This window comes from Coregonus clupeaformis, chromosome 3 (genome assembly GCF_020615455.1).
Source record: "Coregonus clupeaformis isolate EN_2021a chromosome 3, ASM2061545v1, whole genome shotgun sequence".
Taxonomy (NCBI): domain Eukaryota; kingdom Metazoa; phylum Chordata; class Actinopteri; order Salmoniformes; family Salmonidae; genus Coregonus; species Coregonus clupeaformis.
The window spans coordinates 43,460,100-43,485,732 of NC_059194.1; the positions used below are offsets into that span (position 1 = coordinate 43,460,100).

Here is a 25,633-nt window from a genome sequence, read left to right on the forward strand (position 1 = left end):
TTAGGATTGGACAAAACATACAGTATAAAACTGAACTTCATGTCAAAATAAATGTCCATTAGTCTCACGTGGAATTCTCATCTCGTCACATTTTCATTGACTAAAATGAAAAGTAACTTGTCATAGTTTTTTCTAGGGCCTCTCGTCTCGTTATTGTCATAGTTTTTGTCAGGAAAATAGGTAGTTGACAAGTGTCTTTCCTCATAGTTATTGTTGACGAAATTAACACTCTGTGCAAGGTAGGAAACAGGAGAAACACTTTACACATCAATAACACTACTGAATGAACACAGTGGGAGGAAAGGAAGAGAGAGATTGAGAAAGAGAGGAGCAGATACATGAAGGGACAGGGGAGCGGCTGGGGATAGAGAGAGAGAAGAGGAGAGGTGAAGAGAGAGCAAGAGAGAGAGAGAGAGAGGGAGCTCTTGCTGAACTGAAACGTGTCAGGCCAATGTCACTATTGTACAGTACGTCCCTGATCTCAGTTGACACATGCATGAATTCTACTACTAATTTTGCTGTTTATTGCTGTCATGTCAGAGTACTATCTCTATGGCTGCTCATTACAAATTTGGTATTTTGCTTTTCATGCATATACATTTACAAAATGCTAATACTACATTTACAAAATGCTGCTTGACATTCACATATAACATGCTTGTCATGCATATAATATACACTATATGGCCAAAAGCATGTGGACACCTGCTCGTCGAACATCTCATTCCATAATCACGGGCATTAATATGGAGTTGGTCCCCCCTTTGCTGCTATAACAGCCTCCACTCTTCTGGGAAGGCTTTCCACTAGATGTTGGAACATTGCTGCGGGGACTTGCTTCCATTCAGCCACAAGAGCATTAGTGAGGTTGGGCACTGATGTTGGACGATTAGGCCTGGCTCGCAGTCGGCATTCCAATTAATCCCAAAGGTGTTCGATGGGGTTGAGGTCAGGGCTCTGTGCAGGCCAGTCAAGTTCTTCCACACCGATCTCGACAAACCATTTCTGTATGGACCTCGCTTTGTGCACAGGGGCATTGTCATGCTGAAACAGGAAAGGGCCTTCCCCAAACTGTTGCCACAAAGTTGAAGGCACAGAATTGTCTAGAATGTCATTGTATGCTGTAGCGTTAAGATTTTCCTTCACTGGAACTAAGGGGCCTAACCCGAAACATGAAAAACAGTCTCAGGCCATTATTCCTCCTCCACCGAACTTTACCGTTGGCACTATGCATTTGGGCAGGTAGTGTTCTCCTGGCATCCACCAAACCCAGATTCGTCCGTCGGACTGCCAGATGGTGAAGCGTAATTCATCACTCCAGATAACGCGTTTCCACTGCTCCGGAGTCCAATGGCGGCGAGCTTTACACCACTCCAACCGACGCTTGGCATTGCGCATGGTGATCTTAGGCTTGTGTGCGGCTGCTCGGCCATGGAAACCCATTTCATGAAGCTCCCGACGAACAGTTATTGTGCTGAAGTTGCTTTCAAAGGCAGTTTGGAACTGTTGCAACCGAGGACAGAAATGTTTACGCGCATTGCGCTTCAGCACTCAGCGGTCCCGTTCTTTGAGCTTGTGTGGCCTACCACTTCGCGGCTGAGCCGTTGTTGCTCCTAGACTTTTCCACTTCATAATAACAGCACTTACAGTTGCCCATGGGGCAGCTCTAACAAGGTAGAAGTTTGACGAACTGACTTGTTGGAAAGGTGGCATCCAATGACGGTGCCACGTTGAAAGTCACTGAGCTCTTCAGTACGGGCCATTCTACTGCCAACGTTTGTCTATGGAGATTGCATGGCTATGTGCTCGATTTTATACACCTGTCAGCAACGGGTGTGGCTGAAATAGCCGAATCCACTAATTTGAAGGGGTGTCCACAAACATTTGGCCATGTAGTGTACTTTTCATCAGACCCGTGTCTAATACACATATCAAATACAGAGCACTCTTTCTCTATCCCTCCCAAGCCACACTAAGGAAAAAGACAGGTGGTAAGTTACGTAGGCATGTTTCACACAAAGTCCAGTATGTTGGATGGATGACTTGAGCACTAACCCACAAATCATTGACTTGTGTCTTGGTTTTATTGACTGTATTAACAATATTTTGTTATTATATTTACAAAGTGTTTTTGTATAATTTACAAATGTGTTTTCCCCCTGAGAAAGATACCTACTCAGTATGTCATTCATTGTCTGGTAACATTTGCATGATAAAGTCGGTACAACAAGCAGGGTTTGGTGTCAGTTCCATTAAAATTCCGGTCAATAGACCCAGTCGGTATTAGCTAGAACGTTGTGATACTGCCCGCCTGTGAGGAAAACAACCTGTGGATACCTAGGTTACTCCATTGGCTCACAGCAAAAAAATGACATTTTTCTTGTTGTCTGCTTGTTTTAGTCAATTACAAAACTACATTTAAGAAAAGTACAACATGTCTAAAGATTACTTTTCAACATTGCCTGCTCTCTAGCGTTCTCACTACTTAGAAAAACGTCCCTCATGCACCTTTTCATTACGATGCTAGCAGCCACTTGAGTGAGTTAGTGCAAGCTAGCTACCAAACGGAACATTAAGCTAGCCAAGACCAACAACACAAACAAACGGACTATACAGCTACAAGTAGTGGGTGGAGTTACATACAGACTGTACTAAACAAGTTAAATGTCTTACCTGTGATTCAATGTTTTCCGCACACATAGCTACGTGTGGCCTACTTGGACACCGCGTCTCCACATTTCCCACTCTCTATTTCCCAAGTGGGAGCATTGCGAAACCGCAGGTCGGGATTTTTGACCTGGCTACATGTACTGTACATTGAACAACACAGCAGCTTTTCAGCATGTTTTGTTATTTCTGTATAACAAAAAATCAACATCGAAGTTGCCTCTTTTACAATGGGGGTCAATAGGAAAGAATGTTGGTTTACCCCAATTTGTGGCCGTGGTCGAGGGGAATTTCTGATTATTACGTGAATACCGACTGACTATTCAGAAAGTAAACGAAATTCCAATTCGGAATATCAGTGCACTTCCCGAATTGACTGGAAATTAAATGGACTTGACCCCAACCCTGACAACAAGTACTGTAACTTACAGTAGTAAATTGGTTTGTCATTGAATGGAGTTGTTTGCACCAATGAGAATGCATTATTTTATTCCAGTCTAATCTCTGTGCATATTGAATGGGCATCACAGACTCAATAACGTGATAACATGGTATTGTATTTCAAACATTGCTTATGTTTGAAATATGCATAGTCACATAGGTGAAACTTTGAACTTTGGTTTATTCAGGTAACTCAAGAACTATTAAAGGGATAGTTCACCCCAAAATCAAAGTTTGTCAGAGGTTTTCACATCTCAAACCTGGTCTGTAAAAACATGAGTTCATGCCATCTGTTTTGTTGATCCTGAATAAATCTGCAGTCTTCAATCCCATATGAATGGACAGATTGATGTTATATAGCAGGATCTAGACAGCATAACAGATTGCATGGGGTATGGATGAATTTAGAGTGGTTTCATTAACTGAAGTGGCATCGGAAACAGAATCTATACACATCCTGCCTCAGAACATGGGCAGATAGAAGAAGAATATGTTTGTATGATTCTGTGTGTGTGTGTGTGTTTGTGCGCATTTCTCTGTGTGTGCGTGTGTGTGTGTGTTAGAGGTTGTTACTAATATAAGTCCTGGTTAAGGCTGAATCCACTCTTTTCCCTCTGTGTGTAGATGGTCAGAAGAAGAGGATATGTTTTCAAGTCACTCTAAGTACAGTAACATCCCCAAATGCATGGAGGCTTTCCAAAAACGAATACAACTAAATATTACATAATATAAGCTTAAAGGCTTGCACGGCTTCCAAGGCTGGCCTCTTCCCAAAATTACATGTTTTTTAATTTAATTTTATTGTGTTCCTTTTTTCTCAGTTTCAGCCTCAGTATAGTTTAGAAATTGAGGAAGGGGTCATGAAAATGACTGGCTTGCGAACGCATTTTACCCATTACATTTTTAGGCTTAATGAAGTCCCGCCCTATTTACCCTGTCACTCATAGGGGGTGGGGTTTGTCTTGCAGATAAAGTGGACGAGGTGTCACCTTCCCAGAAGGCCGTGGACAATAAGGTGGCCACCATTAAGCCACGCCCCTCCAGCCGCTGTTTGGTCACGCCTACTGACATGAATGTGAGTTACTCCACACAATATAATATATGCCATTTAGCAGACGTTTCTATCTAAAGAAATGTACAGTACGGGATTGGTCAATACTTATTGTTTTGTGGATATGTCAAACTCTAACCCTACCCAACTCTGGTTTACAGTCCATGTACGACCGCCAGGGTGGTGTGGCAGTGGTACCACCCACCGTGCCAGGCAGTCCTAGAGGGGGGGCATTCCTGGGCATACTTGCCAAGGGTGGCACCATGAGGAGACAGAAGTCCATAGGTGTGTGTGTGTGTGTGTGTGTGTGTGTGTCTAGTGTATGGCTCCACTTTACCATGATTACCGTTTCCAGAGAGTTCACTTCAGAGAGTAACTGGCTTCATTAAGTGTGATAATGGAGAAATTAGAGTGATCCACTTGCCAAATTGTGCTCTGAGGCGACAATATTATAACCCATTACCCATACGCTGCAACCACAGTCTATGATGACGCAATAGTATTTAATAGAAACGAATTCTATTCATGGTCCATCCAATTCATCACGCCACTCAGAGCCGATAGTAGCCCAAAGGCAGGTCTGTGTGTTATGACTGCACTAGCTTCAGTAGCTAGTAACTTCAGTATATGCAGTAGCTTGAGCATACTTTGTAATATCTGGAACATAGAAGGCAATCCTCACACCTGACCCATAGACAACTTCCTAAAACTGATTACAGAATAAAAAAAGTTAAGTGAACTATCCCCAAAATGTATCTCGATAAGAAAGGTGAAATGGAATAGAATCACACATGTAAAATTGACAGATATCTCTTTCTCTCTCTGTCCATCTCTCATTCTCTCTCTTTATTTCTCTCTCTCTCAGGTATAACAGAAGAGGAGAAGACCCTCCTCACCCCTCCCCCGCTCAAGTTCACCCGCAGCCTCTCCATGCCAGACACGTCCGAGGACATCCCCCCTCCCCCGGCCATCTCCCCCCCGTCGCCCCCCTCCTCCTACAACTCTTCCTCCATCTCCCCCACGCCACGGGGCTACGGCACCACCCGACCGGGCCTCACCCTCAACTCCGCTGGAAAATGTTCCAACGCCACTACCCTAGGCAACCGCACGGTAGATGTAGGGACGCTAAGGCGAGGTTATCACCGCCAGAGCTCAGAACAGTACGATAGTAGAAGCCGAGGACGGGCGCCCGTGCCCGAGAACCCGTACTCGGAGGTGGGCAACAAGGCGCTGTACGTGCCCGCCAAGCCAGCGAGGAGGAAGGGCATGCTGGTCAAGCAGCCCAATGTGGAGGACAGCCCAGAGAAGACCTGCTGCGCCCCGCACTCAGGTGCCGTTTCCATGCCGACCACACCCACTGAGAGGACCGTCTCGTCCATTCCCATCCCCACCATCATCGTCAAGGAGCCGTCCACCAGTAGCAGTGGAAAGAGCAGCCAGGGCAGCAGTATGGAGATCGAGCCCACCACACCCGAACACCCAACATTAACGCCTGGGGCAGGGGGCAGGGGGCTGAGGCCTGAAGACCCCATTGTCAACAACCCCTTTGCGGCTGCCATCGCAGGGGCAGTGAGGGACCGGGAGAAGAGGCTGGAGGCGCGGAGGAACTCGCCCAGCTTCCTCTCCACCGACATGGAGGATGAGGACTTGGGAGACCCTGCCCCGCGCCTACGCCAGTCCAAGTCCATCGACGAGGGGATGTTCAGCAACGACGAGCACCTGCAGAGGATAATGGCGCCCCCACCGGCCGCCACCCTGCTGCGGTCCCAAGAAGACGGTGACCGTGGGGGTAACGTGACAGACTTCAACACCCCTGAGCCCGCCCAGGTGGTGAGGGAGCCCCTGACCGCGCGTACCGGCCAGTACCCCAACCTGGACAGCCCCGTCAGTCTCCCGGCCACCTACAGCTCCAACGGAGGAGGGGGCTACCTGCACCCCGTCACGGGTAAGGCCCTGGACCCTAACTCGCCCCTCGCCCTGGCGCTGGCGGCCCGGGACAGAGCCATGAAGGAGCAGACGCAAACGACCATGGCGACGCAAGCCCCACCCCCTTCTCAACCTCATCCACGTCCCAAGAGCGATGCCCCCCAGTCCCTTCCCCCCAACCCCCACAAACATGGCCTCAATCAGCCCCTCTTCATCGATACCAAGCTCCGCTCCAGCATTGAGGCGGGCTTCGCCACCTCCACGACAACCCTGGGGCGAGGCAGAGGGGGGGGCCTTAGGAGGCAGATGACGGAGCAGAAGTACGAGTTGGACGGAGCGAGGGAGGAGAGGCAGCAGGCGGTGGAGGATGGGAAGAGCATACAGATTGACGTTGTGGACACGTCACAACCGCAGAAAGCGGCCGGGCTGCTGATGGTGCACACCAAAAACAGCCCAGAGGGGGACGACAGGGGGCAGGAGAACACACCAGCCCAGGACAACAGCAACCCCAGCGAACTGAGAGACCCCAACCAGCCAAACCCCTCCACCAACAGCCACAGTACCAAACCCCTGCCCCCCGTGCCGCGGGGGAAGAGCATCACAGCTGGGGAATCGGTGGACGAGCCAGTCAAGCTGCCCTTCCGCATGCCCCCTCCCCCACTGGTCTCGGTGGACATCGAGGAGGTGGAGGAGTTTGTCTTCTCCGAGCCCCTGCCGCCGCCGCTGGAGTTCGCCAACAGCATCGACATCCCTGAGGACCAGGCAACGACCATCGCTGAGTTGCTCAAGCAACGGGACCAAGAGAGACGCAACGGGATGGGGGCCAGGGGGCCACATCCACCTTCCTACTACACCCACGCCCCGCCCCCTGTCGGCCAGTTCAGACGGGGGAGCGGGATGTCCAACTGCGTGCCCCCACCCTCCTACCCCCCTCCACCCCCCGATGGTGGCTTTGAGCAAGGTGTCACTGACTCAGGCATCGAGGAGGTAGACAGTCGCAGCAGTGGAGACCCCTATATGGAGACTACCAGCACCGTTTCCACAGTTTCCAGCATCTCTATACTGTCGTCTGAGGGTGGGTACAACAACGCCCAGGAGAACACTTCTATGGTCTATACTGACGGCCAGGCTTACCTTGACGACCGACCACCCGTTCCCCCCAAGCCAAAAAACAAGCCTGTCATCAACAAGAACACTGCACTTTACCACGACGTCCTCATGGAGGAATCCCTGGACTCCTTCGGGGCGCCCCCTCCCCCTCCACCCGGGTCCATGTCCCCCCCGGACCTCCCCTGGACCCCCACCCATCGGTCGTCCAAGCTGTGGGGCGAACCCCCGGAGCTAAGGAGCCCACCCACGCCCGACCCCAAGGCCACGGTTATCAACGAGCTGAGCTCCATCTTATCACAGATGCACCGGCCCAAACCGGGGGACTCCCTGGACTCACCCACCACAGGGGCCAGGGGCGGCTTTGGAACCAGGTAACACATAAATCTACCTTACCTTTGACCTTTAGCACTTACGCTGACACCTCTAACCTTTGACCTTTAAACAAACCCCTACCCTCCATCTCCAAAGAGCCAAACTGTGGGCATTAAGAATGTTAGAATGTCTATATTTTCTATTTTTATATATCCATTTACTGATCAAATATTCCCTCTAAAACCGCAACCAACCAATAGTCATTTGGGAACATGCCATAGGTCATGCGTGCATTGTGTATGTTATGTTGGACCTCCATTAAGGGGCATTAGCCAAGTTGTCATATGGGCAGAAAGACTCTGAGATGTCAATGGTCTTATTGAGGAGGGAGCATAAACATGCTGTGCCAGCTGGAGCTCTGGCCATTGCCAATACGGTTGATGCCGTAGTTGATGTAATGGTGGTAGTAGGCTTAGTAGTGCTAAATACTAGGCCTTCCACAGCAGAATCAGCCAAGGGTCATGCCGTGGTGTGGAATGCTGCTGAGTTTTACATTATCTTGGATGTTCTATGTCCTGTTTTGTCAATTTGAGAGGGGAAGGTGTTTAGTAGACATCACAACAAGGTGATGAGACTGTGTTTGCGTCTCAGGGTTGTGGTCAATTCTAATTGAAAGCAGTCAATTCGAAAGTGATTTGAATTTAAAATAAAAAATGGAAAAACTTTAAATAAATAGCTTCTCATTTTCATTTTATTGAGAAGTCATTGAAAATAGATGTCATTTTTTCAATGAATTAATAAATTCAGTTTGCTTCCTGAATTGACAGCCTTCATTTCGAATTGACCCCAACCCTGGTGTGTGTGTGTGTGTGTGCGTGTGTGTGTGTGTGTGTGCATTCTTTCAGGTAGCTCATGCTTTTTAAAACTGTCCTCCCTCTTTCATAATGAAGAATAAAAAAATATGTTAAATTATTCACGAGTCACATGCATTTTGTATGAAATGGACCATCCTTCATCGCTCAGGTGTAAAGGGGAGGAAAAAGAGAAATATATATGTCCTCCTCCTTTCTCTTTATCTCTGTCTCCTCTTCCCCCTGTCTGTATCTCATTAAGATGAGGATGGGAGGGGGTGTTAGTATTTAAGTAAGAGGGGTTGGCTCTTTGCTCTATTTCTAAGAGGAGGTTAGAGGTGGGTTTCTGCTCTACTTGTGTTGACAATAAATGGTTGCCTGACGACTTAAAATGAATTCTTCCACTACTCTATGTTTGCTACATAATTCAGTCTGAGACTGCCATCATTGAAGCAAATGGTGACGTCAAAATGAGGGGTGTTGTACAAAACAAAGTCATCAACGATTGGATCGGCATCCAGAGGTTTAAGAGTAGAGGCAGCTGCACCTTGTTGAATAGTATCCCCATAATCAAGAACAGGTAGAAAGGTTGACTGCACAATCTGCTTCCTGCTGACTAGAGAGAGACAATATATTTTTCTGTTGCCTCTGAGAATTCCATTAAAATACATTTCAATTCAAGAAGCTTTATTTATTTATTGGCATGTGATAGGTTTTTATTATGACAGATAAGACAAGAGGGTGCCCTGTAGCGTTGAGGTCTTTCTGGGAGCTGTTAGGTCTAATAGATTAAAGAGTCCTCAGTGTTTGACTATGGAATGTGTTAGAGAATGTGTTTTTGTCACCAAAGCCCCATATACTACCCACCACTGTGACCTGTACGCTCTTGTTGGCTGGTCCTCACTACATATTAGTCGCCAAACCCACTGGCTCCAGGCCATCTATAAATCACTGCTAGGCAAATCCCCGCCTTATCTTAGCTCATTGGTCACCATAGCAGCACCCACCCATGGTATGTGCTCCAGCAGGTATATCTCACTGGTCATCCCCAAAGCCAACACCTCCTTTGGCCGCCTTTCCTTCCAGTTCTCTGCTGCCAATGACTGGAACGAACTGCAAAAATGTCTGAAGCTGGAGACTCTTATCTCCCTCACTAACTTTAAGCATCAGTTGTCAGAGCACCTTACCGATCACTGCACCTGTACACAGCCCATCTGAAATTAGCCCACTCAACTACCTCATCCCCATATTGTTATTTATTTTGCTCATTTGCACCCCAGTATCTCTATTTGCACATCATCTCTTGCACATCTATCATTCCAGTGTTAATACTAATTGTAATTATTTTGCACTATGGCCTATTTATTGCCTTACCTCCATAACTTGCTACATTTGCACACACTGTATATATATTTTCTGTTGTATTTTTGACTTTATGTTTTGTTTTACCCCATATGTAACTCTGTGTTGTTGTTTTTATCGCACTGCTTTGCTTTATCTTGGCCAGGTCGCAGTTGTAAATGAGAACTTGTTCTCAACTGGCTTACCTGGTTAAATAAAGGTTAAATAAAGGTGAAATAAATAAAGAGCCAGAAGGGAGAGAGTGGCCTATATAGCTACCTGGTTGAAAAAACACTCCCCCAGCCTAGTGCAGTTACTTCTCCAGTGTTTTAATTTTAAATTCAAGTTTTATTTTTAGGGGGTAGATCAGCTTTAATATTGCAGATAGACTGTGGCTTCTATCAATGTAATTGTCTGCATCATTTCCAATCCCCCATATATATTGTTTTGTATATATACAGTACCAGTCAAAAGTTTGAACACACCTACTCATTCCAGGGTTTTTCTTTATTTTTACTATTTTCTACATTGTAGAATAATAGTGAACACATTTTTATTCATCACCATTTTCTTTAACCAATTTTGGTGTTTAATGCAGGGCCGACAGACAAGTTCCTTACCTTCTCCCCCTTCCACTTGCCTCCTCCTTTTTTGCGGTAATGCTGCAATCAGTTGGTTGTAATTTTGGATAGAGCAGACATTTCCATATATTTTTGCTAACTGCATGTGTGACATAACTCCACCAGTCCTATTTATGATATAATTTACAAAGACTATACAGTTGTCTTTTTTCATTCAAAAATGATTTTTTTATCATTTAGTCTATTTGAGTTTAACCATAATATTTGTTGTAATATTTGTTCTTTCTTTTCTGGTGGATTAAAGGGAAATTGCAACCAGCTTTCTATGGCTTGTTTTAAAACTAGCAATATTTTGGAGATGATTTCATTTTCAAATAACCGAAAGTGAGAGGTTGTAATCTGAATAAAGGGAAAAAGGGCGATTCTTAAACACGGGGTAAGCCGTTCTTACTAATCTGCTAGAGAACCAGTTCGGATTTAAATATAGCTTTTGTATGACTGAAGCCTTTAGTGAGAGGTACAATGTTTTCATATTTAATCATTTCTGCTCTCCGAGTTCATATTCATTATATAAATAGGCCTGTTTAGTTTTGTCTGGCTTGCTGTTCCAAATAAAGTGGAATATATTTTGCTCATATAATTTAAAAAACAAGTCATTAGGTGTAGGCAGGGCCATAAGTACTGGGATATGACTAAAGAGTTAATCAGGGTGATGTTTCTACAAATAGACAGGTATTGTCCTTTCCATGGTAGCAAGATCTTATCTATTTTTGCAAACTTTCTATTAAAATGTATTGTAGTGAGATTATTTATTTATTTCAGGATATTAATATTTCTCCAGTGTTTGCAGATCTGTTTGTGGACTAGGTATGAGTAAATGATATGGTGATGGTTTACACTACAGCTATCCCTCCAATGGACTGACCAGAGCTTCCTTCCGCTATATTGCTTACAGCTTTCTGGTTCCCCACAGATCTGCAAACACAGAAGAGATAGGGGCTAAGGAAAGGTTGGAGGTCAGGGAAGAGTTAGGTGTTTGGGACTGGCATATTCTGTCCATTTCAAGGTGATTGATTGGAATAAGTTGGACCAATGATATTGACTGAGTCAGAGTCCACATGATTGGATAGAGGCGACAACGTGCCGTTTCCCTGAGTAAAAAAAACAAAAAACTTGTTTTATGGAAAACCGATACACTACATATTGTAGGTAAAAGGGAAAGGTGGCACTGTACTGCATAGTACAGCCTGAGGGAAGGAGAGAGATCATATAGAACAGTTGAGGTGAGGAAGCGTGTGAGGGAGCAGGTAGCAGAAGGGGCAAGGTGCCCTGTATCTGAGCACATGGAGCAGATGGATATGAAAGAGAGGGTGGCCTATATTATCTCTCTCTCTCTCTCTCTCTCTCTCTCTCTCTCTCTCTCTCTCTCTCTCTCTTTTCTCTCTCTCTGTCTCTCTCTCTCTGTCTCTCTCTCTCTCTCTTTCTCTCTCTCTGTCTCTCTCTCGGGCCTTCCATCTCTCTTTATGTCTCTGTATCTCTCTCTCTCTGTCTGTTTCTTTTTGTCTCAGTTTCTCTCCCCCTTCTCTCTCTCTCTCTCTCTCCCCCTCTCTCTCTCTGACTTCGACAGGGTCATAAGAAACAGTCTCTCTCCGTCTTAAGCGTTCAGCACAGCAGAACCAGCCTAGATTTGCACTTCCTCCTTTTTAGCATTCGTACATTTTTTTACCTTTCAATTTTATCCCCGTCTTTTAGGTTCACAGATTAGTGCGCCAGCGAATGAAAGGGGTTGCCTAGCAACGAGTTGATGAGAGCAGCCTTGAGGCCCGCTGGAGTGATGTCAGTCCGATTATAGTGTCGGGGGGGGAGGGTCTTGGGGGCTAACTCTCAGTAGGGTTCAGCGTCATCACAGTGTGCACATTCACATCACGTGTAACCTCCTTTACTAGGCCACGGTTACATAACATATCGGAGTGTTTGTGAGACTAAGTGTGTGATTCTGTGTGTGAGTGCATGCAGGCGTGCATGTGTGAGGGTGTATGGTGAGATGGAGAAAGAGTCTCTTGACTGTTTTTGTGTGTGCATTCGTATGTGTATGCATGTGTACAGTACAGTATATCTATAATGGTTAAATTCACTGCACTATGGCCTCCCAAGTGGCACAGCTGTCTAAGGCACTGCAGATCCGGGTTCGATCCCAGGCTGTGTCGCAGCCGGCCGCGACTGGGAGACCCATGAGCCGGCTGGGATGTCCTTGTACCATCGCGCTCTAGCGACTCCTTGTGGCAGCCGAGCGCATGCACGCTGACTTCGGTCGCCAGCTGTACAGTGTTTCCTCCGACACATTATTATGCTGGCTTCCGGGTTAAGCGAGCAGTGGGTCAAGAAGCAGTGCGGCTTGGTGGAGTCGTGTTTCGGAGTACGCATGGCTCTCGACCTTCGCCTCTCCCGAGTCCGTACGAGAGTTGCAGCGATGGGACAAGACTGTAACTACCAATTGGATATCACGAAATTGGGGACAAAAAGGGGTACAAAGTACAAACTAAAAATGTTTATATCATTTCACTGCACTAATAAGTTCAAGCATTCAGTACTAACTCTGTAGAAAATGGCTCAGATGATGCTGTGTATGCTCTCTAATGACACAGTCAAAGCAGAGCCATTTATACACAGTAAAACCATTCAGCTTCTGGGCTGTTATATGGAAGGTTGGAGTGATAGCTTGGTCACTAAACTCGATAAGCAAGCAAGCAAGTCAGAAAATATCATTTCTGGTATCATTGCTGGATAATGTTTGGTGTGTGTGCGCGATGAGCGCACACATGCATATGTGTGTGGTGTGTCTGCATGTGTGTGTGCGTGCCCGTGTGTGTGGTCAAGGGTGTGTTTTGCTCTGTCACAGTAGGCTATTGACACCCTCATCCCTCTCCTACCTCGTCAGCCTGATGGTATTGATTGTGATCACAGGTTCAACAGCAAAGTATTGATCTGTTAGAAATGGATCAGTGGGTCAGATAACGAAGCATCAACTTTTATTATGCAAAGCTGCTCAAGTGCATTCATTGGGCATATACAGTACAGGGGCATGCACAGTATATGTGAAATAGACCAGACTATGACTGTTAGAGGAAATTATGACTGTGAAGTGAATTATTTGTTTCCCATCTTCACAAGCAGGGAATCACATTGGCGTGAGTTGTCAGTTTAGAAGGACGTATGTTCGTTCTTCACTGCATTTTGTCACATTTTCTTTCTCACTTTTTTCCCCTTTCTGTGTGTGTGTGTGCGTGCGTGCGTGATTGTGTCTCTCCATGTGTTTTGTCGTTGTGTCTCATCTTTTCATGTGTCCTCTGTTTCACTCAATCTCTCACTCCATCCTCCTTACTCCATCACGATGACTTCCTGTGGAAAAGCTGGTGCTGAAAAAACAAGCTGTAAGTTTTACCCATGGTGCTACAGGTCCAGAGGAGGGACTGAGTGCTTTCACATTGGCCCAATTCCATTTGGGCCAAATAACGCCCTTGCCCAATTCACTTCCCCTCCCTAACTTCCCTCAGGGTTATCCATATAGTACGAGGGAAAGAGGGGACAACCAACCCGGTCGTCAAGGGCTGCTGTGTCTTCTGGTTTTGTCCATACTTAGGAGTGTAATTACAGTATATTAAATGACTTCTACACATATATTAGTTGATGAATTAGCAGGCATTGCAGCCCTTCAGAGCCCAATCAGTATGGAACCACAGAAGGAAGTTTAGAGGGGGAATTGAATGAGGGTGTTAATCTGAATGGAATGGAGCATAGTTTTGTGTGTTTTTGGGGGGAGGTGATGGGTTTGCCCTGTGTGTACCTGCTCTCACTCCATACGCCTCTTCATCCATCTCCCCATCGATCCATCACTCCATCTGACGCTGCACAAATCTCTGTGGTCCGTGGGGGGCTGATATGTACACTACACACTACACTGTTCGTAAAAATGTTACATTTACATTAGATTGCATACCAGATCTAGGTTCTGTCTTCTCTCCCTCTTGTGTTGAGTCTCAAGCCCACTGCATGTTTGTGTTAGGTATATTTTTTTGTGAGTTGAGGATACTGTGATGCTGAAGCCAGATGGTCAAATGGTATTTTTCTGAAATTAACTGCTGGACATGAAAGTAATAATCACTTCATAATGATTATTCCCAGCTGAGCTGACCTCAAATACTGTATAATCCTCTTCCTCGATATGTTGCATTGTTGTTCTATGAACAGTTCAACTACCAAAAGACTTGTATGAACGCATGCACATAGATGTACTCTCTAAACACGCACACACACACTCAGAGATAGAGAGTGAATCACATTAGGACATGCTCTGTGGACTTAATGCTGCAAGCTTCCCTCCGGCCTCAGTGCACTCTGAGTATTTTTTTCTACATGCAATGTATTGTGTGTGTGTGTGTGTGTTCGTGTGTGTTCCTGGTTGTCGGCATTCTTCTCGTAAACAGAATTCGTCACTGTTACTGTTACTGTTTTGTTAGACTTCAGTGTGGCTTTTGACATTATCAATCATAGTCTGGTGCTGGAAAAATGTATGTGTTATGCCTTTACACCCCCTGCTATATTGTGGATAAAGAGTTACCTGTCTAACAGAACACAGAGGGTGTTCTTTAATGGAAGCCTCTCCAACATAATCCAGGTAGAATCAGGAATTCCCCAGGGCAACTGTCTAGGCCCCTTACTTTTTTCAATCTTTACTAACGACATGCCACTGGCTTTGAGTAAAGCCAGTGTGTCTATGTATGCGGATGACTCAACAATATACACGCCAGCTACTACAGCGACTGAAATGACTGCAACACTTAACAAAGAGCTGCAGTTAGTTTCAGAATAGGTGGCAAGGAATAAGATAGTCCTAAATATTTCCAAAACTAAAAGCATTGTATTTTGGACAAATCATTCACTAAACCCTAAATCCTAAACCTCAACTCAATCTTATAATGTGGAAATTGAGCAAGTTGAGGTGACTAAACTGCATGGAGCCACCCTGGATTGTAAACTGTCATGGTAAAAACATGTTGATACAACAGTAGCTAAGATGGGGAGAAGTCTGTCCATAATAAAGCGCTACTCTGCCTTCTTAACAACACTATCAACAAGGCAGGTCCTACAAGCCCTAGTTTTGTTGGACATGGACTACTGTTCAGTCGTGTGGTCAGGTGCCACAAAGAGGGACTTAGGAAAATTACAATTGGCTCAGAACAGGGCAGCACAGCTGGCCCTTAAATGTACACAGAGAGCTAACATTAATAATACGCATGTCAATCTCTCATGACTGTGGAGAGAGAGTGGAGGAGAGATTGACTTCATTTTTGTAAGAAGTGTTGACAAGCTGAATGCACCGAGCTGTCTGTTTATACCACTAGCACACCAATGCATACCCCACAAGACATGCCACCAGAGGTCTCTTCACAATCCCCAAGTCCAGAACAGACTATGGGAAGCGCACAATACTACATAGAGCCATGAATACATGGAACTCTATTCCACATCAGGTAACTGATGCAAGCAGTAGAATCAGATTTAATAAACAGATAAAAATACACCTTATGGAACAGTGTGTACTGTGAAGAGACACACATACACAGGTACAGACACACGCACACGCACACAAACGCTAGCGCATGCACTCTACACACACGTACAGTACATTGTAATATTGTTGTATGGTGGTATTATACATTTTGTATTGTAGATAGGTAGTGGTGTAATAATGTTATATGATGTACTGTTTTATCCTTTGTTTTATGTGTGATGTAAGTGCCTTAATGTGTTTGGACCCCAGGAAAAGTAGTTGCTGCCTTGACAGCAGCTAATGCGGATCCCTAATAAATACAAATACAAATACTGTATTGTGAACCTTAGAGGAAATGCCAGCTGAAATATGCTATGGTGAAAATCACATGAGATATAGGTTTATTTCAATTTAAATTAATTCCCCAGTCAAATAAGCCACATCCAAATGACAGTGTTTTTTTTAACCAATGATGTATATAAACCCTTGATTGCCGATGCTATGTATTGGCCATTGAGAGGCTTTGAAGCCACCGGTCGGCCATATTGGCACTCCCCAGAAGGAGCTGTCATCCATAGGAATTAAGGGAATTCTACAGTTTTTCAATTAATTGTTTCAAGGACGAAATTACAGTGAGGGGGAAAAAGTATTTGATCCCCTGCTGATTTTGTACGTTTGCCCACTGACAAAGACATGATCCGTCTATAATTTTAATGGTAGGTTTATTTGAACAGTGAGAGACAGAATAACAACAAATAAATCCAGAAAAAATGCATGTAAAAAATGTAATAAATTGATTTGCATTTTAATGAGGGAAATAAGTATTTGACCCCTCTGCAAAACATGACTTAGTACTTGGTGGCAAAACCCTTGTTGGCAATCGCAGAGGTCAGACGTTTCTTGCAGTTGGCCACCAGGTTTGCACACATCTCAGGAGGGATTTTGTCCCACTCCTCTTTGCAGATCTTCTCCAAGTCATTAAGGTTTCGAGCCTGACGTTTGGCAACTCAAACCTTCAGCTCCCTCCACAGATTTTCTATGGGATTAAGGTCTGGAGACTGGCTAGGCCACTCGAGGACCTTAATGTGCTTCTTCTTGAGCCACTCCTTTGTTGCCTTGGCCTTGTGTTTTGGGTCATTGTCATGCTGGAATACCCATCCACGACCCATTTTCAATGCCCTGGCTGAGGGAAGGAGGTTCTCACCCAAGATTTGACGGTACATGGCCCTGTCCATCGTCCCTTTGATGCGGTGAAGTTGTCCTGTCCCCTTAGCAGAAAAACACCCCCAAAGGATAATTGAGTTGAGTTGATGCCAAAGAGCTCGATTTTGGTCTCATCTGACCACAACACTTTCACCCAGTTCTCCTCTGAATCATTCAGATGTTAATTGGCAAACTTCAGACAGCCATGTATACAGTGGGGGAAAAAAGTATTTAGTCAGCCACCAATTGTGCAAGTTCTCCCACTTAAAATGACGAGAGAGGCCTGTAATTTTCATCAGATCCAGAAAATCACATTGTAGGATTTTTTATGAATTTATTAAAAAATTATGGTGGAAAATAAGTATTTGGTCAATAACAAAAGTTTCTCAATACTTTGTTATATACCCTTTGTTGGCAATGAGACAGGTCAAACGTTTTCTGTAAGTCTTCACAAGGTTTTCACACACTGTTGCTGGCATTTTGGCCCATTCCTCCATGCAGATCTCCTCTAGAGCAGTGATGTTTTGGGGCTGTCGCTGGGCAACACGGACTTTCAACTCCCTCCAAAGATTTTCTATGGGGTTGAGATCTGGAGACTGGCTAGGCCACTCCAGGACCTTGAAATGCTTCTTACGAAGCCACTCCTTCGTTGCCCGGGCGGTGTGTTTGGGATCATTGTCATGCTGAAAGACCCAGCCACGTTTCATCTTCAATGCCCTTGCTGATGGAAGGAGGTTTTCACTCAAAATCTCACGATACATGGCCCCATTCATTCTTTCCTTAACACGGATCAGTCGTCCTGGTCCCTTTGCAGAAAAACAGCCCCAAAGCATGATGTTTCCACCCCCATGCTTCACAGTAGGTATGGTGTTCTTTGGATGCAACTCAGCATTCTTTGTCCTCCAAACACAACGAGTTGAGTTTTTACCAAAAAGTTATATTTTGGTTTCATCTGACCATATGACATTCTCCCAATCCTCTTCTGGATCATCCAAATGCACTCTAGCAAACTTCAGACGGGCCTGGACATGTACTGGCTTAAGCAGGGGGACACGTCTTGCACTGCAGGATTTGAGTCCCTGGCGGCGTAGTGTGTTACTGATGGTAGGCTTTGTTACTTTGGTCCCAGCTCTCTGCAGGTCATTCACTAGGTCCCCCCGTGTGGTTCTGGGATTTTTGCTCACCGTTGGTGGCTGACTAAATACTTTTTTTCCCCACTGTATGTGCTTTCTTGAGCAGGGGGACCTTGCTGGTGCTGCAGGATTTCAGTCCTTCATGGCGTAGTGTGTTACCAATTGTTTTCTTGGTGACTATGGTCCCAGCTGCCTTGAGATCATTGACAAGATCCTCCTGTGTAGGAGCTGATTCCTCACCGTTCTCGTGATCATTGCAACTCCACGAGGTGAGATCTTGCATGGAGCCCCAGGCTGAGGGAGATTGACAGTTCTTTTGTGTTTCTTCCATTTGCGAATAATCGCACCACCTGTTGTCACCTTCTCACCAAGCTGCTTTGCTATGGTCTTGTAGCCCATTCCAGCCTTGTGTAGGTCTACAATCTTGTCTCTGACATCCTTGGAGAGGTCTTTGGTCTTGGCCATGGTGGAGAGTATGGAATCTGATTGATTGATTGCTTCTGTGGACAGGTGTCTTTTATACAGGTAACAAGCTGATATTAGGAGCACTCCCTTTAAGAGTGTGCTCCTAATCTCAGCTCGTTACCTGTATAAAAGACACCTGAGAGCCAGAAATCTTTCTGATTGAGAGGGGGTCAAATACTTATTTCCCTCATTAAAATGCAAATCAATTTGTAACATTTTTGACATGCATATTTATGGGTTTTTGTTTTGTTATTCTGTGTCTCACTACCATTAAAATTATAGACTGATCATTTCTTTGTCAGGGGGCAAACGTACAAAATCAGCAGGGGATCAAATACTTTTTTCCCTCACTGTACTGGGGACAGTAACATTAGCAATCTCAAAAACTATACTTTAAGGATTTTTTGTAAATATATTTTTTCATTGTTTACTATGTTATTTCTGTTTAGCTCCCATAATATAATTAAAAAGTATGCATTAAGGTGTCTGTAATAGAATAAATGTGTCCAAAACGAATGTAGACATGAATAAATGTATTTCTATAGCTTCAAAAAAAAAATATGATGAGGGAGTGCCAAGATGTAGGCACGGTGGCTTCAACACAGCGCCGACTACTGTTGTCTAGTGTACAGTGCATTGGGAAAGTATTCAGACCCATTTACTTTTTCCACATTTTGTTACGTTACAGACGTATTCTAAAATGGATTAAATTAATTATTTTCCTCATCAATCTACACACAATACCCCATAATGACAGAGCAAAAACAGGTTTTTAGACATTTTTGCAAATGTATTAAAAATAAAAACAGAAATACCTTATTTACATAAGAATTCAGACCCTTTGCTATGAGACTCGAAATTGAGCTCAGTTGCATCCTGTTTCCACTGATCATTACATTTACATTTACATTTTAGTCATTTGGCAGACGCTCTTATCCAGAGCGACTTACAGTTAGTGAATACATATATATATATATATATATATATATATATATATATTTATTTATTTTTTATACTGGCCCCCCGTGGGAATCGAACCCACAACCCTGGCGTTGCAAACGCCATGCTCTATCAACTGAGCTACATCCCTGCCGGCCATTCCCTCCCCTACCCTGGACGACGCTGGGCCAATTGTGCGCCGCCCATTAGTCTCCCGGTCGCGGCCGGCTGCGACAGAGCCTGGATCATCCTTGAGATGTTTCTACAACTTGATTGGAGTCCACCTGTGGTAAATTCAATTGATTGCACATGATTTGTAAAGGCACACACCTGTCTATATAAGGTCCCACAGTTGACCGTGCATGTCAGAGCAAAAACCAAGCCATGTGGTCGAAAGAACTGTCCGTAGAGCTCTGAGACAGGATTGTGTCGAGGCTCAGATCTGGGGAAGGGTACCAAAATTTCTGCAGCATTGAAGGTCCCCAAGAACACAGTGGCCTCCATCATTCTTAAATGGAAGAAGTTTGGAACCATCAAGACTCTTCCAAGAGCTGGCCGCCCGGCCAAACTGAGCAATCGGGGGTGAAGGGCCTTGGTCAGGGAGGTGACCAAGAACCTGATGGTCACTCTGACAGAGCTCCAGAGTTCCTCTGTGGAGATGGGAGAACCTTCCAGAAGGACAACCATCTCTGCAGCACTCCACCAATCAGGCCTTTATGGTAGAGTGGCCAGACGGAAGCCACTCCTCAGTAAAAGGCACATGACAGCCCACTTGGAGTTTCCCAAAAGGCACCTAAAGGACTCTCAGACCATGAGAAACAAGATTCTCTAGTCTGATGAGACCAAGATTGAACTCTTTGGCCTGATTGCCAAGCGTCACGTCTGGAGGAAACCTGGCACCATCCCTACGGTGAAGCATTTTGGTGGCAGCATCGTGCTGTGGGGATGTTTTTCAGCGGCAGGGACTGAGAGACTAGTAAGGATCGAGGGAAAGATGAATGGAGCAAAGTACAGAGATCCTTGATGAAAAACTGCTCCAGAGCACTCAGGACCTCAGACTGGGGTGAAGGTTCACCTTCCAACAGGACAACGACCCTAAGCACACAGCCAAGACAACGCAGGAGTGGCTTCGAGACAAGTCTCTGAATATTCTTGAGTGGCCTAGCCAGAGCCCGGACTTGAACCCGATCGAACATCACTGGAGAGACCTGAAAATAGCTGTGTAGCAACACTCCCCATCCAACCTGACAGAGCTTGAGAGGATCTGCAGAGAAGAATTGGAGAAACTCCCCAAATACAGGTGTGCGAAGTTTGTTGCGTCATACTCAAGAAGACTCGAGGCTGTAAATGCTGCCAAAGGTGCTTCAACAAAGTACTGAGTAAAGGGTCTGAATACTTTTGTAAATGTCATATTTCATTTTTTCATTTTAATACATTTGCAAAAAATATTCTGTTTCTTTAAAAGAATGACCACCGGTCAGGAGGATACAGACAGCTCAAGAGATATGCTTAGATATGCAGAAAAATTTACATATTTTTTACCAAAAATTAAGCATAATGATTATGGCTCTAGATTGCAGGAAAATGCTTTTTCAGGTGTTTGAAAAAGGCTAAATATGGACCGCCTACTTGGTACATAGGAGACTGTTAAATACCAGTGAAGTAAAGTAAGGTTTAGGTAAAAATCCACTGACAACACTGCACCCTAGTGGCTCTTTCAGGTATTTCATTATAATTCTGTGCTTAGATTAGTAAAATACTGTATGTTCATGAACTTCGTGTTTATTTTGAAAGCTCTAGGCGATCCCCACTTCCACACCAAGCCTCAGCAGGTTTGCCACACGTCAAGGTCAGCGAACACTACATCCATTTTACACCAGCCAGGTCTGAACACACACACACACCCACACACATATGCTGTAGTTGGGGGGTTGTGAGTCACATGTGGAGGGGGAGGAGTCTGCTTCTTGCCGGAGGTTTCTATCTGGCCAAGATTCTCTAGGTTGCCATGGTCCTCTTTGGTTGCCATGTTCTGGTCATTATGGTCTGGATTAGTTTGGTACAGCCACTCTATACCATAGTTCATCACAGTGCCGTACAAATGGTAGGTTCTCATGATCTCTCTTTTCTCCCTCTATTTTTTCTTTCTCTTTCTCTCTCTCTTTCACTCTCTCTCTCTCTCTCTCTCTCTCTCGCTCTCTCCAGCTCTCCAGCCTCAGGAAGCCAGCGGAACTCCAGTGTGTCCTTTGGCCTGCCCCCCTCCTCCTGCACCCCTCCTTCCAGCCTGCCCCCTCACCTCTGCAGCCCCCCGGACACCTCGTCCCTCTCCTCGCCCCCCTGCCCCTCCTCTTTACCCCACTCTGCCTCGCCCAGCCTCAGCGACATCTTCGGTCTGCCCAACCCGCCCATGGGGAGTGCGAGTGGCTTCGGCAGCATGGGCGGTAGCCTTGGTGGAGGGTCCTCGTGCAGTGGCTCGCGCTCCCCCTCGCCGCTCACCCTAATGCAGGCCGTAGCCGCCTCGGGCAAGCCCTTCGCCTCCAAGCCCGTGGAGCTGTGGAGCAAGCTGGACGTGGCCGACTGGCTGGACAGCCTGAATCTGTCGGAGCATAAAGACGCCTTCCTAGACAACGAGATCGAGGGCGCCCACCTGCCCTCGCTGCAGAAAGAGGATCTGATTGACCTGGGGGTGACGCGGGTGGGCCACCGCATGAACATCGAGAGGGCCCTCAAAATGCTGCAGGACAGATAAAGCCATGGGGTGTGGATTTATCTGGAACACTCTCTCTCCTACCTGTTCTCCTTCTCAGTCTGGGACAGTCTGGGACGATTTAGGAATCGGCCATTGACTCCTCCCTTCCTGCCTCGCCTCTGTGTTTGTGTTTGATCGTTCCCATTCTGCTTCCAGAGTGTCAGGGGATGTTGGAATCCTGGAGGAACTGCTGGGAATAGCCCGGAGAAAGGCGGCGTTCCCGAATCCAGAATGGAGAAAGAGTGGAAGAAATCCTGCATCTTTTTCGGGATGCTCATGTCACAAAAGACCACACTTTGGAATACTCTAGAAACGTAGCCCTCAAACATCCAACCCGGACATTGTTGGAATACTCAAAACTACAACTCCCAGTCGCTTTGGAATACTCAATACTTTTTCAAGCTGCCCCAGTGTGGGTGTTTGAAACCAGCTGAGCTGGTTGGCGCTCCTTTTCTATCTTTGCTAGAGTTTCTTCAGAGAATATTTATTCACTAGAGTAAAAGGGTTATGTTTATGAACGCATCTGACGTTTGAAAAACATTAGAAACGAGAACCTTTGTCGAAATGTTTAGCTGAATCCTAAACCATATCACTCGCTGCAAGCAAATCCACACACACATCCGGCGATGGCCTTCTTCTCCTGAGAGAGAAACATGACGATGTGTTGGTCACTCTAATGCATGGCTGGAGGGGCTCCACTGTAGCAGGCGCCACTGTCCCTTTCACATCCCTGTTCACAGTGGAAGGTGTGTGGATTTGGGTTTTGTCAGAGACATGTTTGTGAGGTGTACAGTCGTGGTCAAAAGGTTTGAGAATGACACAAATACTAATTTTCACAAAGTCTGCTGCCTCAGTTTTTATGATGGCAATTTGCATATACTCCAGAATGTTATGAAGAGTGATCAGATGAATTGCAATTAATTGCAAAGTCCCTCTTTGCCATGAAAATGAACTTAATCCCCCCAAAACATTTCCACTGCATTTCAGCCGTGCCACAAAAGGACCAGCTGCCATCATGTCAGTGATTCTCTCATTAACACAGGTGAGAGTGTTGACGAGGACAAGGCTGGAGATCTCTCTGTCATGCTGATTGAGTTAGAATAACAGACTGGAAGCTTTAAAAGGAGGGTGAAATCATTGTTCTTCCTCATTGTTCTTCCTCTGTTATTTGTCAATTCTGACAAACTCCAAGCATTGATTATGCAAGAATGGACTGCCACCAGTCAGGATGTGGCCCAGAAGTTAATTGACAGCATGCCAGGGCGGATTGCAGAGGTCTTGAAAAAGAAGGGTCAACACTGCAAATATTGACTCTTTGCATAAACTTAATGTAATTGTCAATAAAAGCCTTTGACACTTATAGAATGCTTGTAATTATACTTCAGTATACCATAGTAACATCTGACAAAAATATCTAAAAACACTGAAGCAGCAAACTTTGTGAAGACCAATATTTGTGTCATTCTCAAAACTTTTGACCACGACTGTATGCACACGCTGTGGGAGGTTTGTTAAAGGTGTTTTAGAAAGACATGAGTGAGAGTGTAAGGTGGAGATTCAATCAGATCAAGCGTTAACCCGTGCTAGCCGACACCCGCATAGCTGATGTTTTGGCGGTGTAGAAGGTGTAACTGTGTTGGAGCTGTCAAATCGGTGATCATTGTCACGAAGCCAGACCCGTCCCTTTCATGTTAGAAGTTCAAAAAGAGAAACTGTATGCTATATAGAAATAATGACGCTCAAATTGAAAATCATTAAACAAAATAATGAGGATTGCATCTCACATTCCAGTGTTCGAACTTGTAAACAAGGCTGCATGGGATTTATCTTAATGCGACTCCGTGCAGCCAATGGTAATGTCCGCTTTAGGTATAATGCCAGGAGCCGCTTGTGGACTTGACAGCTCTAACACAGTTCCACCTCCGACACCGCCAAAACTATGCGGGTGTTGGCTGGCGCGGATCTGATAGAATATGCCCTAAGTGTTGGTGTCATGTGTGTTGTCATCGTCTTCCACACACTTGACAGGAGTGGAATGCCACCCCCCTACTCCCTACCCCCCAACCCACCAATTTCCCTTCAGGCCTATGACAGAAATAATCCACCTATCACAACAACTTGGGGAAACACATTTTTCTTCCATAATATTGCCATCTTTCTCCTCTTTGTTCAGCCATCTTTAATAATTTCTAATCACTGAGTGATTCCCTTCACAGATCAAACATTGTTTCTATATTAATACCAGTGTATGCTGTTGTGGTATAGGTGAGGGTTGATTTTTTGGGGGGACATAATGATTCTTGGCGAGTATTTGAAGACGACCATTTTGAAAGGATGAGAGCAAAACGGACATTACTTTGTGATCTGTGTTAGCGTAGGACACTGTGGTTGACCGTGTGCTTGTTTTTAGACAGCTCACCTATACTGTGTAGTGCAGGGGCCTAGAATACTAGGAATAATATTAATTCACTCAAATCTGCTACCCAGACATTCACACAATCACCGAAGAGGATTTAAAAAAGATTTATAGGAAAGTTTACAAAGTTTGTGTATAATCAGTGTTTGCATCGCCCGATGTCATTATTGACAAGAAGAGGTGTTAGTCCTGTACTGATGTTTCCAGAGGGAAGAAAAGAGGTGTGACAGCAGCACTGACCGAGCAGCTATTAGAGGGGTATGGTTTGATCCAGCTGATAAAGGCTTTAGATTATGCATTTGGTCCCTGTTCATTTGAGAATGAGAGGGAGAGTCCTCCGTAACACTTTACTTAAGCCTGCAGGTATAACCCTTTATAAGGCTTGCTTATAAAAAGTTATAAAGTATTATTACTACAGGCTTCAAGTAAAGTGTTACTGAGTCCTTTTCTCAACACCAGTGATAAGCTCTCACACCAATGAGCAGGTAGAACATGCATATCTTCCAATCAGAGCTCCCATCAATTGTCCCCATCACTTTTCATGAAACACCATTACACCAATGTTACTATGAGAACTGCTGATAGGTCAGTACCCAGGAAGTGTTTGGTGGCATTGATTTTAAGTAAATGGAATATATTTATTGTTTTGAATGTGTATAAAGGAATGGTTTAAAGAAAATAGTATATCTATAGAATCATTATATGTATAATATTTCTAAAAGGTTTAGAGAGAGAATTTCTATGAAAGACTATGACCATTGCATCCACCCTCAGAACTTATTTCCTTGTCACTCTATCCCTGTTTTATCTTTGGATAGCTCATTATCCTCTACATAGTGCCCCATTTCTGGCCTCTCTGCCTCTGACATGGATTAGAACTACTCCAGAATGCACTGC

The 25,633-nt window shown here is 45.0% G+C and overlaps 1 protein-coding gene across 1 annotated transcript in view; it reads left to right on the top strand.

Annotated features, from left to right (window-relative positions):
• The window catches only part of LOC121580062 (SH3 and multiple ankyrin repeat domains protein 2-like), a 169,831-nt gene extending 146,698 nt beyond the window's left edge, over positions 1-23,133 (top strand). Inside the window, exons 18-23 of the mRNA XM_045208952.1 lie at positions 185-193; positions 1,968-1,988; positions 4,077-4,183; positions 4,321-4,448; positions 4,966-7,566; positions 21,777-23,133. Of these exons, the coding sequence (XP_045064887.1) occupies positions 185-193; positions 1,968-1,988; positions 4,077-4,183; positions 4,321-4,448; positions 4,966-7,566; positions 21,777-22,320 (3,410 nt within the window). The 3' untranslated portion in view covers positions 22,321-23,133. The remainder of the gene's footprint in view (positions 1-184; positions 194-1,967; positions 1,989-4,076; positions 4,184-4,320; positions 4,449-4,965; positions 7,567-21,776) is intronic.
• Positions 23,134-25,633: the final 2,500 nt, after the last annotated feature.